This window comes from Prionailurus viverrinus, chromosome C1, assembly GCF_022837055.1.
Source record: "Prionailurus viverrinus isolate Anna chromosome C1, UM_Priviv_1.0, whole genome shotgun sequence".
NCBI lineage: Eukaryota > Metazoa > Chordata > Mammalia > Carnivora > Felidae > Prionailurus > Prionailurus viverrinus.
The window spans coordinates 2,869,722-2,882,801 of record NC_062568.1 but is presented as its reverse complement, the minus strand read 5'-3'; the positions used below and the strand labels follow the sequence as shown (position 1 = coordinate 2,882,801).

Genomic DNA, 13,080 nt, shown 5'->3' with positions numbered 1-13,080 from the left:
AAGAAAGAAAGAAAACAAGAGAAAAGAAAAGAAAGGAAAAGAAAAGAAAAAAATCCACTAACAAACATTTTAGGGACAAGGTGGTTGGAAGCAAATCAAGAGTCTGAAAGGAGCTGAACTCCCAGAAAAGGGGCTCCCAGAATCCAGAAGAATCTCCAGATGTCAAAAGGATTAAAGGCAGGAGACAGAACAGGAAGGACCAGAAGGGGGCAGTGGATCAGTGGCGTTCGAGTATGCACTGGAGGAGAGGAGGCCGGGGCCGGGGCCAGACAGCAGTGGCTGAGGAGTGAATGAGAGGCAGGGAGTGGAAAGAAGGAGTGGAGACAATTCCAAGGAGTTTGCATCTGCAGAGAAAGAGAAGGATGCAGCAGGACTGAGGGAAAACGTTATTTTTAAAAACTTGGTTTTTAGGGTGACTTGAATACATTTTGAGGTTAAGAACTGAAGGACTCAGAGAAGAGGGCTTTGCTGATTTTTCTGAATTGTGTGTCATCTCTTCTTCCTTTTTAAATTTTCATCTTATTCATTTATTTTTTTATCTCTCCTTCATTTCTTTTAAAGTTGTATTAAAAAAAATTTTTTTTAACGTTTATTTATTTTTGAGACAGAGAGAGAGCATGAATGGGGGAGGGTCAGAGAGAGAGAGAGGGAGACACAGAATCCGAAGCAGGCTCCAGGCTCTGAGCTGTCAGCACAGAGCCCGACGCGGGGCTCAAACTCACGGACCGCGAGATCATGAGCCGAGCCGAAGTCGGACGCCCAACCGACTGAGCCAGCCAGGTGCCCCTAAAGTTGTATTTTTTTTTTAAGGGGCTCAAACTCACAACCTCGAAGTCAGGAGTTGCACGCTCTTCCGGCTGAGCCAGCCAGGTGCCCCTAAAGTTGTATTTTTTTTTTAAGGGGCTCAAACTCACAACCTCGAGGTCAGGAGTTGTACGCTCTTCCGGCTGAGCCAGCCAGGCGCCCCGATCTCTTCTTCCTTTAAGTTCACCCGTGCTTCCCTTATGGCACTTGTACTCGTCACGTCCCTCTACTAGAGGCACGTGAAAGGCAGGCCTGTGCCTCACACACACATAGATAGTAAGAGTGTGAGTGTGACCTATGTGGCCTTTGGTAGACTTGACTGCCTGCAACCCCTGCTTTTGCCCAACTGGGGCCAGACTCAGTGCTTCACCACACGCCCACCACAGAAGTCCAAAAACACCGGCAAGGAACGCAGCGAACCTCAACCAGAGTTTTCTACATAGAAATCTATGTTTGAAAGGGTCTTCTAAGTTCTCCCACATCTTTCTCCAAGGTCATCTGTCTTCTCCTCCCCTACCTACACAGACTCTTCAGGTCCTCTTGATTGCCCGCAGCATCTGAATGCTTACCCTCTGCCTGCACAAGTCCGAACTGGGAGCACCCTTTGTTCGTCAAGCATGCTGCCCGGAGACTTTAGTTTATCTTACAGCCACCTGTGTGGCTGTACATATTCACTTCTCTAACTTTTCCTCAATGTCTCCACCAGTACTTCTCAAAGTATGGTCCACAGACCACCTGCATCAGAATCACCTGGGGTGTTTTAACAGGTGGATTTCTAGGCCCCGCGCCTACTGAATCAGAGTCTCTGGCAGGTACTTGTAAATGTTTGAGAACGAGTGGCTGTACGCTGTGCTATGCCTGGGCTGTATGCTCTCTTTCATAACGTTCTGTGGCCTTTGATGTATCCACGGACGGCCCAGCTCTGCAGGCATTCGGATCTGCACCCACTCTACCAAGGCGGACTTTAACCTACGAGGGCCTCGTCCCCGCAGCTCTGTCCTCTCCTTCTGCTTGTGCTCCCCGCTGCCCGTGCTCCTCCCCGCTTCTCCTAGTCCACCACAGCTGCAGCCCCCCTCTGGGCCTGCTCCGGTCCCTCCTGCACGGTGCCTCTATCACACTGTCCCTGGAGTACACACTTTTTTGGCCTTAGTTGTTTCACGATAAGATGATCCACATTGCCTGAGCATATGCGCTGTTGCCTGAGGAGATGGTAAGAGTCGAAGGAGGACTGGGCTGTAACTTTTTTTCTAAGAGCAGCTGGCAAAGAAGTGTGTCCCTGACAGTGAAGGAGGCTCTAAGCAGGTAGAGAAGCTTCCCTGGAGATGCTCTTTTCTCCACTGGGAGGTGGCCAGTCCCCTGAGAGCCTTCCTTGATGGGGAGCAGATACAGTTTAGGAAAAGGAAAGGAGACAAGCTCTCACTCTGAGAAAAGAGATGGTATTTCCAGAAAGTAAAAGGAAACCTGGATTCATTTGAACTTTGTTGTTGTTGTTTTAATCCAACCTTGGAATTTAAAAATTGGCTTTTGAAGACAACAGCCCTAATGTGAAGAATAGAATTACCACTGAAACAGGGCAATAGTATACTAAAAATGTACTTCTCTCCCCATCCACAGATGCAAACAGACCCTTCGGCAACAGACAGAAGGAGAGGAGGAATCTGGGAGCAGGGGCTACACCACAGAGGGCCCATCATTTGGTGTAGTCTCCTCCCCTCTGGCCTCAGACCTTACTACTGTGGGAACCGCAAAACTTTTAATTGTTGGTATTTTATAAAGGATAGTGAAAGCTACTGGGAGGTCAGAGGTAAGTTCCTAAAAAAGATCCCTTCTCTCTCTCATGTCGGACTTGCAGGCACTGCAGATATGATCGCTCTCTCCCACACCACACCGGTCACACCACCATTTGACTGGGTTTTGAGGCCTCCCAGCACCCCACCCCATCCCAGATGCATTCCCATCGTTCTCCACATGACTCGAAGGAGATTTTTTCCCTCCATTCTGTAACCTCTGTTCTCTCACTTAGGAATATAAGAATCCCTACTCTGCCAAGGAAATCTCTTGAACAAATGTACATCATAAAGGTATGAAAAAAGTTAACAACAAACAAACAACGGGCGCATCTATGTTCTGGAAGAGAACCACTAAATGTCACATCTAAAAGACAAATGTTAAGGTCATGGGTCTTGTCTGGGTACGTTGTAACATTCTTGGAAAGCAGCAACTGAAGCAACAGGAACCGCAAGATCTATCAGTCGATCTCTGGAGTAAAACATAGTGGTGATCCTATGGTCTGATAAATGTCTTTCTTCCCATCATGGGGCTGAGTTCATGTTCCAGAAAAAGTAGAGATGAAAGCAGTGCCATGCTAAAGACTGTAGGAATATTTTAATTCGTATGTTTTAATTCATTATGTAATAATAATATCAGTCTATTTTACAAGTTAGGTGTATGAGAATGTATGAAATAGAAATGGTAGGAAAAAAACTAAACATAAGTCAGGAATATGAATTTTTCCAAAACCAGGGGCCAAAGGAAGATGTGTTGCCTGCAGGGCCCAAGGAGGAGGCAGGGAGGGGGTGGGAAGAGCATCCACTCTCGTGGTAAGCGTTTGTCCCTGTGTCACCGTGGGAAGGACTCAAGGCTCGCCTTCTACCCTGGTCTGGGGTTGGGAGTTTAGTCTGGTCAGTGGAAGATGGCAGCTTGGGAGGAAACAGCCATCTGGTTACCTACACAGAACTGGTCCCCTGGTGGCTGCAGGTGGGTTTTGCCATAGAGGGAATTAGGGGTGAAAGTGTCAAAAACCAAATGTGTGGAGGAAAAAAGTAAACAGTTTCCTCCTTTCCCCCCAAAACCCCAAATTCTTGAAATGCACACACATTCTTCTCTCAAACGTAGAAAAGTCTCACTCTGGATGTGCTTACAAGAAGATCGTCGTCAAAAAACTTTGTCTCTATGATAACATTCCCACTATAAGTAAGAAAAGAGGGCAAAAGAGTGAATGTGTTAGGCAACAGATTTCATTCTCACCAAGTGGTTTCAGTTTGGGTCTGCCGGGCTCAAGGACATGCACCCACCTAGAACCTTGGCTTGGGGACACTAAAATCTATGTCTAAATGGGGTTAGAAGTCTAATGTGACATTTAACTTTCTGCAAGTTCAGAAAACAGAAGAGAGAGCATATCTTAATCATTGATATATATAAAGCCCTTAGTAGAGGACTTTGCACACAGGGGTGCTTATAAAATGTGACTTTTTTTTTTTTTTTTTTAAATAACTGACTTTTTGATACGCCTGCAGGCATTTTGAAGCCTACAGGCCTCAGGGGTGGTATCTTGCCCTACAACACCTACTCTGGTGGACAGCTGAGGGTTGGCCTTTGCTGCATCTGTTCTCATCACTTTGGGTATAGCACTCTGCTCTTCTTTTGGGGACCCACACCATCTCCAGTCTGTGTCAGTCAAGTAGCCCCCGCTTCACCTGGCAAAGAGGTGGGCATAGGACATAATTTGGGCCAGTCAGACTCTCTCCCTAGAGCAGGATACTTCCTATGGCTGCTCCTGAAGGAAATCACCCACGGATTCCTGCCATCTGCATCTTTTGAGCTGCCCAGGTCTCAGGACACCCCACACCTTTCAGCTCTGTCCTATTAGCTGGAGTCAGTTTCTACGGCTTGCAGCCAAAGAACCCCAAATGATACACCTGTATCGCTGCACAGAGTGGAATTTCATTTTTCTTGGTGGGTATCTCAGTGTTTCCAAACCAAAGCACTCTTGAACCAAGTTAAGGGCAACAGAGGAACTGATTTTAGGTTCCAAAAAGTAAAATATGACTGAAATAACCTAGATATGTCATCATATACTTACTGGTTTTAGTACCTGAAAAAACTTGGGCCTGGTCAAGGAGGAGTCAAATGAAGGCTAATAAAATATAAAAAACGCCCTCTGTATACTACCCTGTACTTTTCCAGGGTAATTAATAGCCAGCAGATACATTTTTGCTGGTAATTAATTATAAAGTAGGTACATAAGAAACTCAAGATTTAAATGGCTAATAGAATATAAAAACACATACTATTGTAATTAAAAATCTATTAAGGACTTATAAACAGCCTCTATATTCAGTGTGGCTTTCATCAAGGATCTGTTTAAAGGGACAATCCAATATTACACGATTATCTGTGTGAATAACCCACTACAACACAGTATTACTAAAACCTTTGAAAGACTAATACCTTTTTCCAAGAGAGAATGGTAAGTGGGTTGTTACTGACAGTGGTTTTGGACAAAGGACAAACTAATTATTCTTTGAGCAGGAAGCATAGCTATTAAAAATGGTAAGCTAGTCTCTGAAAAACTGAAACCAAAGATTATCCTCTAAAACAAAATTAGACCTTTGACAGACTCCATTAAAGGCTATTCAAGAAACATACAGAGTATCAGACGTTTGGTAGTCAGGAAAGTGAGCAAAGTAGCATAGATTGAATATATAGCACACACCAGTGTCCTTCCATATCATCTCATTTTGTCCTGACTACACCTCTGTGAGACAGAATTATTAATTCTATGTTTAGAGAGGAGAAAAATAAGGCCAGAGGTATTGTCCAAGATTGCACAGCTAGTCAGGGTTAATCAGGAATTTAGTCTAAATCTAAAGTTGTTTAGTCTAATCTAAAGTTGTGTATTTTTTCCATTTGATCACACTATCTTTTTCATATGACAGAAGTCAGTAACCTGTAAATCTGAATATCTCTGGATACTCTTTACCCTTATTTTCAACCTAGGTTGCCTGCTGACCAGTCCCCCCACTGCCTGGAACGCCTGCTTCTAGACACACTCCACAATCCCTGTGGTCTGCTCACTCACGTTAGCACGCTGGCAGGCATCATCTGGGACTCGGGCGCTGCCTCTATCAGGGACTGCCAGGTGTTTGTGGAGTTAGGGATCACAAAGCCAAACTCGAAGAACCATTCTGAAGGAAGAAGGAAAAGCGGGTGAGTGGGCGTCCCAGACAGTCTCAGGACTCTTTGTCCACCCCCCTTTGGAGCGAGCCTCTTCTTACCCCAAGAACCATAAATGCAGCCGTCAGAAACCTCTGGAGCCAGAGCCATAAGAAAGGACATGGAAGCCCCCTCAGGCTGTCCTCTGAACCCACCAGAGGCTTGCTGCCTATGCTCCAGGGTCTAAAGCACTAGGACCAGTGGGCAGATACAGCATAAGCAAGGCTTTCTTAGAAGTAGGCGATATGTAAATGATAAAGAGAAGGACAGAATAGGCCTTCTACTTGGAATTTCAGCTCTAACACACATACGTGCACTCTTACAGTCCATGGTTAGAAAATCAGTGCAGAGTGGCCTTGCCAGTCAGATCTGCCTGAGACTGTATGGAGAGCACTGTACCAGGCCCCAATCGGCTGCTTCCTCGTGACCTCGTTACAATTCACCAGTGACAAAGTAGACACCAACCCCAGGCCCACCAGGGTCAGAAACCCTTTTGTCGGGCTCAGTGCCCCTTGTCATCAGCTTTGTTTTTGTTTCTTTTTGCTGGGGGCCCCCAGTCTCGCAGGGTGTAGGAATCCTATCACAAATTGAGTTGCGAAATGAATGTTACCAAAGCAGTGCTTTAGTTCTCTGGATCTTGCCTTTTTTCCCCTGTCACCCTAAGTGTGGCTTCTAGGCACAAAGGCCACAGAATACCTTCTAGGCATTGCCCTTTGAAGTAAACTTTTTGCTCCAGGCGGAATTTTTCCATTTGCTCTGCTGAAGAGAAGTTCAATTCTCGAGACACTGCCTTGCACTTGAGGATTTTCTTGGGAACACGGGCTGGTAAAGAAAAAGAAATATTGAAGCCACCCTCAACGAAAATCACATACTATGGTGCTTCAAGTTTCTGGGAGCTTTTTAGAGCTGATTTAGAGAACACATTATCTATGTTAAATTTCAGAGGATGCCTTGGTAACAGAATTATACTTTTTAATTTAGGCAGAGGTCCCCAATTGGTCAAGTGCATCTGACTGAAAGATCATCAAGAAACACAAGATATAGTGCATCTAAGGGCCTTCCCTAGCTGCTGTCATCAGGAAGTGGGCTGAACAGGCACCTTCTCTACTGTGTTCTGTCAGTTTTAATCCCTTAGTTTTTCTTTTATTTCAGGGGGATAAAAAGGCAAATTTTCTTTTGGAAAAAAAAACAACAACAAAGTTGAGATCTTAGTTTGTATCTTTAGGTATGTTCTGATGCTAAAATTTCAGCACAAAGTGGACTTTGGGAAGTGAGAGAAAGAACGATAGGAAAGGAACTAGGAAGTTCAACAACATGTGCTGTGCCTGCAGGGGCTTGCCCCCCATTAGGGTCTGCATTAATTCAGCTCCCTGATGCTTGGGCCCTGCTCCCGAAACATGAGAGCCCTGTGCAGATAAAGGGTTGGAGAGTACCTTCATGCTCCACACCGGGGACTGACAGGTCTTCTGTTCCTTGCCATAGTATCTTCCCTGTCTCAGCATCCCGGAGGTTCATCCAATTTCTGATCAAATATACTAAGGAAAAATAATGCACTGAAAGTGACTCTTACTTTGTACTCTAGACGTGTTCTAGCTCTCAGATCTGTTCCTACTGACTCCTGTTTACTGTTTAGCAAGTTGGCCTATCTGCTAAGTGCCATGGAAGCAAATAAGAGTACAGGAGGGTCTAAAGGACATCTAAAGAAAGATTTTAGCAGAGACCCAGTGGAGATATTTTTATCTACAACGTAAGAACCAAAGACCATATACACCTAGAAATTGCAAGGAAGTGGTAGAAAATAAATAGTGCAAAGTTAGAAAATTTCCAACAGAATCAGACCAGCCAAGATAAAAGACCTAAAGAGGGGTGCCTGAGTGGCTCAGTCAGTTAAGGGTCTGACTCTTGATTTCAGCTCAGGTCACAATCCTGGGATGGTGGGACTGAGCTTCGCACTAAGCGTAGAAGTTGCTCGAGATTCGTTCTCTCTCTGCACCTTCTCTCCCTGCCCTTCTCCCCTGCTTGTGTGGTCTCAATAAATAAATAAACAGACCTAAAGAAAAAGGTAAGACAGGTATACCAGTACACATGCAGACCACCCCACCCCACAGTGAGGCTCACAGCCTGTAAGTTTTACTCACAAGTCCAGAGCTCTCACGCACCTGTTGAGTGGCCTGCTCTTAAATATCAGAAGATAGCCAAGGATCACCAGAAATTGAGGAAAGCATTTACTATGAAAGATAGACCAAAATAGGGAGAAAAAAAGCAACTCAGAGGAAAAAAGAGAATATACAGGAAGATACAAACTTTTAAAAAGATACATTAAAAACAAACAAAACAGCCAGAGATAACATAACCCTTACGGTCACTAAAAATTATATACAATAGAATTTTGTATATTTTAGGTGATTTTCTCTGGCTCAAGCTTACAATTTTTTTTAAAATTTATTTATTTATTTATTTATTTATTTATTTATTTATTTATTTATTTATTTTTTCAACGTTTATTTATTTTTGGGACAGAGAGAGACAGAGCGTGAATGGGGGAGGGGCAGAGAGAGAGGGAGACACAGAATCGGAAACAGGCTCCAGGCTCTGAGCCATCAGCCCAGAGCCCGACGCGGGGCTCGAACTCGCCAACCACGAGATCGTGACCTGGCTGAAGCCGGACGCTTAACCGACTGCGCCACCCAGGCGCCCCTTAAATTTATTTATTTTGAAAGAGAGCGAGAGAGAGAGAGCACTGCAGGGATGGAGAAAGAGAGAGAATCCCAAGCACAGGCTAGAACTCACGAACCGTGAGATCATGACCTGAGCCGAAACAGAGCCAGACCCTTAACCAACTGAGCTACCCAGGCACCTCAAGCTTACAAATTTTGAGGTTAGTCGATTGACAATCTCTTTTTGTCATAAAATGCCTTCAAGTAATTATATTTTCTAGTTTCTGTATTGTTCATCATACAATAAATGAGTCAGTAATAAATAGCAATGAAAAAAAGACCATTCAGAAAAATGTTAGAAATAATGTTAGAAAAAAATATTTTGTTTATTCATTCACATTTAAAAATGTTTCTTTTTGAGAGAGAGAGAGAAAGCATGAGTGGGGGGAAGGGCAAAGAGAGGGAGAAAGAGGATCCGGAGCGGGCTCTGCACTGACAGCAGAGAGCTCGACATGGAGCTTGAATTCACAAACCACAAGATCATGACCTGGGTTGAAGTGTCTGACTTCAACTTCAAGCCACCCAGGCGCCCCAGAAAAATACACATTTTGATAGCAGAACCAAACAACTCAATGTAAGGGTTGGAAGACAAAGTTGAGGAACTCTTTCAGAAAGAAAAATAAAAAGCCACAATGATAGAACACAGGAGAGTAAAGATACAAAAACTGGGTATCAGTCTAAGAGGTCCAACGTCTAAATAACAGCAGTTCAAGAAAGACAGAAGAGAAAGACCAAGGAGAGAAAGTCATGAATGAGTTAATTCACAAAAATGTCCCAGATTGAAAGGGTCCAGCAAGTGCCCAAGTCACATCAGAGAGAATCTGCAGAACATCAATGTTAGAGAGAAGCTTTCAGAGGGAAAACAAGCTGTCACATAAAAGGTCAGAATCAGAATGGGAAAAAAAGAATCAGAATGAATTACACTTTTCAACAGGGACTCTGAAGGATAGAGGAAAAAAAAAAATGAAGCAGTGACTTTAAAATTCTCAGGGAGGGGCGCCTGGGTGGCGCAGTCGGTTAAGCGTCCGACTTCAGCCAGGTCACGATCTCGCGGTCCGGGAGTTCGAGCCCCGCGTCGGGCTCTGGGCTGATGGCTCGGAGCCTGGAGCCTGTTTCCGATTCTGTGTCTCCCTCTCTCTCTGCCCCTCCCCCGTTCATGCTCTGTCTCTCTCTGTCGCAAAAATAAATAAACGTTGAAAAAAAAATTTAAAATTCTCAGGGAAATTCCTGGAACTAAAAAAAGATTTACTTTCTCAAGAAACTAATGGTAATCTGCTATTTCAAAGTAACAGGTGAAGACTAAGGAAGAGAACAATATTGAATCCAGGAAGCAAGGGATCTGAAACAAGATACAGGTGAAGGTCCTCAAATGATTGTGAAAGAGACCCCAGAACAACAGCTCCTTAGTGGGTCTGGAGGGCAACTGGTCAAGGGTCCAGACAAGAACAGGTCAGAATGGTTAGGGAGAGGGGTGCCTGGGTGGCTCAGTCGGTAAAGCATCTGACTTTGGCTCAGGTCATGATCTCATGGTTCATGGGTTCAAGCCCTGTGTTGGGCTCTGTGCTGACAGCTCAGAGACTGGAGCCTGCTTCGGATTCTATGTCTCCCTCGCTCTCTGCCCCTCCCCCACTCATGCTCTGACTCTGCCCTCTCAAAAATAAATATACGTGTAAAAAAAAAAAAAAAGAATGCCTAGGGAGAGATTAAGAAATTCATTGACTACCTAATGTGTTTATATGGGAAGATTCCTACAATTAGGGGAGATTTGGAGGTTAAATTTGTGAGAAGCACAGAAAATCTAAGCAAATAAATAAGAAACCAAGGCAGTAATTATCACCAGGGAAAAACCAAAGGTAGTATTGGAAGAAAAGAGTAGTTATAGTTGACTACACGGCTTCATCGCAAAAATGTTCACAGAGTCATAATAATAAAGACACAGGCTGCGGACCCAATACCGCTATCCCACGAGGATGGGGGAAGGAGAGCATGTATGTGTGCTCAGGCAGAAGTGCTGGGAAAGAGTAAAACTCATTTTCCAGAGTGGGAAGTTGATAAACAATGTCGAAAATGGAAACATTAAGACATAGCCACAGTGTGCAACTCAGAAATGTGAAGACAAATACCAAATAAATCAGCCAGAAATTGAAAACAGTTTTCTCTGGGGAGTAGAAAACAGGAGTCAGAGGGCACAGAACTCTGCTCATCATGCAAAACCAGGTAGCACTAGGACACTGAGCAATGCACACACACAACTGTGACAAAGATGGACTAAACTTACGAAGATAGTCCTGAGGTGGTGTTTTTTTTAACAATGGACAAATAATTACAGAAAAAGAAAATTAGTATTATCTATCCATAGAGGCTAAGTCTGAGAAAAATCGTTCATATTTGTAAAGAGACTGAGCTTCAGATAAATACAGGTGATACGGTTTGGTTTGCAGGTCTTGTGTTTTCTCTTTCTGCCGTCTAGCAACCAAACCCTCTTCCCAACAGCACCCTGCAGCCTCCATGCCCTCGTGGGAGACAGCCACTGCTCGGCGGTACTGTAACTAGCAGACCCAAATCCTTCTCTTGGGAGCCTGGAACAGCGGGAGGCAAGCACATGGCCTAGGCTTGGACGCCTGGGCACCACCAGTTCGAGGGCCCAGTCACACAAGGGCTTGAGGAAAAGGCGGCCGTTCTTCAGAACGGGGCAGCAGGCAGTGCTAAGCCAACCTTTCCTGCAGTGTGGCTGTTGCTGCAGGTTCTGGTCCGACTGCCAGTCAGTTCTGAAACCCCAGGGAGCCTTTGGCCTTTCCCACTGTTTGGGCAGCTTGCGGTGTTGAACCCCAAGCGGCACAGCTGGTTAGCATCACTATGCACGTCATGGTACATTTAACCCTCTGGAGAGATTCTTTCTAGGTTTTGCTGCGGTAAGAGAAAAGTCACAAAAGGTAGGCAAGGTTATCCAGTAGAGTGCCTTGAATGTGAGGGGTACCCAAGCCTCCGGGGCCCTCCATTTGCTTGTGCACTATATCCCCACCCTCCCACGTGAACCTACCACTGCTGTGCTACTCTCCTCTCGGTGTGTGCAATCCTAACCACGTCTCCTTGTATGCTCATTGTATCATCAGATACTGCTGCTCTTATACACCTATGTGGTGTTCTCTTCCCTGCTTCATATTTTGAAATTCCACTTTATTTTTAATGTTTATATGTTTATTTGGAGAGGAGAGTGAGAGAGAGTGGGGGTGGGGGGGAAGGGCAGAGAGAGAGTCCCAAGTAGGCTCTGTGCTGTCAGCACTAAGTCCAATACAGAGCTAGGTCTCAGGGACGCTGAGTTCATGACCTGAGCCAAAACCAAGAGTCGGATGCTTAACTGACCGAGCCATCCAGGCATCCCTGAAATTCCACTTTTTTTTAAAACAACTAAATTCAAAAGCGAGTCAAAAGTATACATACTTATTAGATCACTTTGTTGTTGTTTTTTTTTTTAAGTAGGTCCTACACCCAATGTGGGGCTTGACCTCACCATCCCAAGATCAAGAGTCAAATGGTCTACTAACTGAGCCAGCCAGATGCCCCTAGATCATGTATTAAAATTCCAATTACTACAAATACACTTATGTATTCTGGGGTCTCCATATATTAAGAGAAAGCTTCCCCAACTGGAGAAATAAAACAATGCCTACTATCGCTCTGTCCAGCAGGTCCACTCTTGAGCTCAGATCTAAACAGAACTGCCTTAGACATTTAAGCCCAAGGTTTTCAGAAGACACGGTACTCATTTAACCTATCCTATACGTGCTTTTCATTCTTTCTCTTCAGATAGACACATGTACCAATATAGCTACGTTGGACACCAGATTTTCTTAACCCGCATTTTTTTTTTTCAACATTTATTTATTTTTGGGACAGAGAGAGACAGAGCATGAACGGGGGAGGGGCAGAGAGAGAGAGGGAGACACAGAATCGGAAACAGGCTCCAGGCTCTGAGCCATCAGCCCAGAGCCCGACGCGGGGCTCGAACTCAGGGTCCGCAAGATCGTGACCTGGCTGAAGTCGGACGCTTAACCGACTGCGCCACCCAGGCGCCCCCAGATTTTCTTAAATTAAACAACAATACTAAAATTATTCTTCAAGTTTCAGGCTCACACACAAGTGGAGCTTTCTAGCAAAACTACTGCAAGAAAAGCCTGGGAAAAGGGGCTCCCTTCATAAAGCAACAGCTAGATCAGACCTAGCAGTTTTCAGAAAAAGCATTATTGCTGCTTGCCCAGGTCAGCAAAGAAAAGCCTGGCACCAGAACTTACTCTTCAGTCTATTAGAGGATAGAAAGAAAATGAGTGTTCTCTCCAGTAATTAGTGGATAGTGAATTTAAGCTTCCTCCATTTTATAGCAAGGGAGATAAGCTGCTAAAAATATATGGCTTATCTCCCTAACATAAGCACCTCTTCTCTTTATAAATAATCAATTTAAGAACTTTAATTATCTTTTTGGGAAATAGATTAAAAAAATATTTTGGCTTCAACAACTAGGCATTTCCTACATGTACCTTAGTCTGGACACCTATCAGTGTCTATG

The 13,080-nt window shown here is 44.4% G+C and overlaps 1 protein-coding gene across 1 annotated transcript in view; it reads right to left on the bottom strand.

The window, feature by feature from the left end:
* Positions 1–3,261: 3,261 nt before the first annotated feature.
* Positions 3,262–13,080, bottom strand: part of PDE6D (phosphodiesterase 6D) — a 53,238-nt gene continuing 43,419 nt past the window's right edge. The window contains exons 3-6 of the mRNA XM_047871835.1: positions 7,233–7,321; positions 6,496–6,621; positions 5,666–5,771; positions 3,262–3,771 (exon numbers count right to left, since the gene is read on the bottom strand). Coding sequence (XP_047727791.1) covers positions 3,690–3,771; positions 5,666–5,771; positions 6,496–6,621; positions 7,233–7,321 — 403 coding nt within the window. The 3' untranslated portion in view covers positions 3,262–3,689. The remainder of the gene's footprint in view (positions 3,772–5,665; positions 5,772–6,495; positions 6,622–7,232; positions 7,322–13,080) is intronic.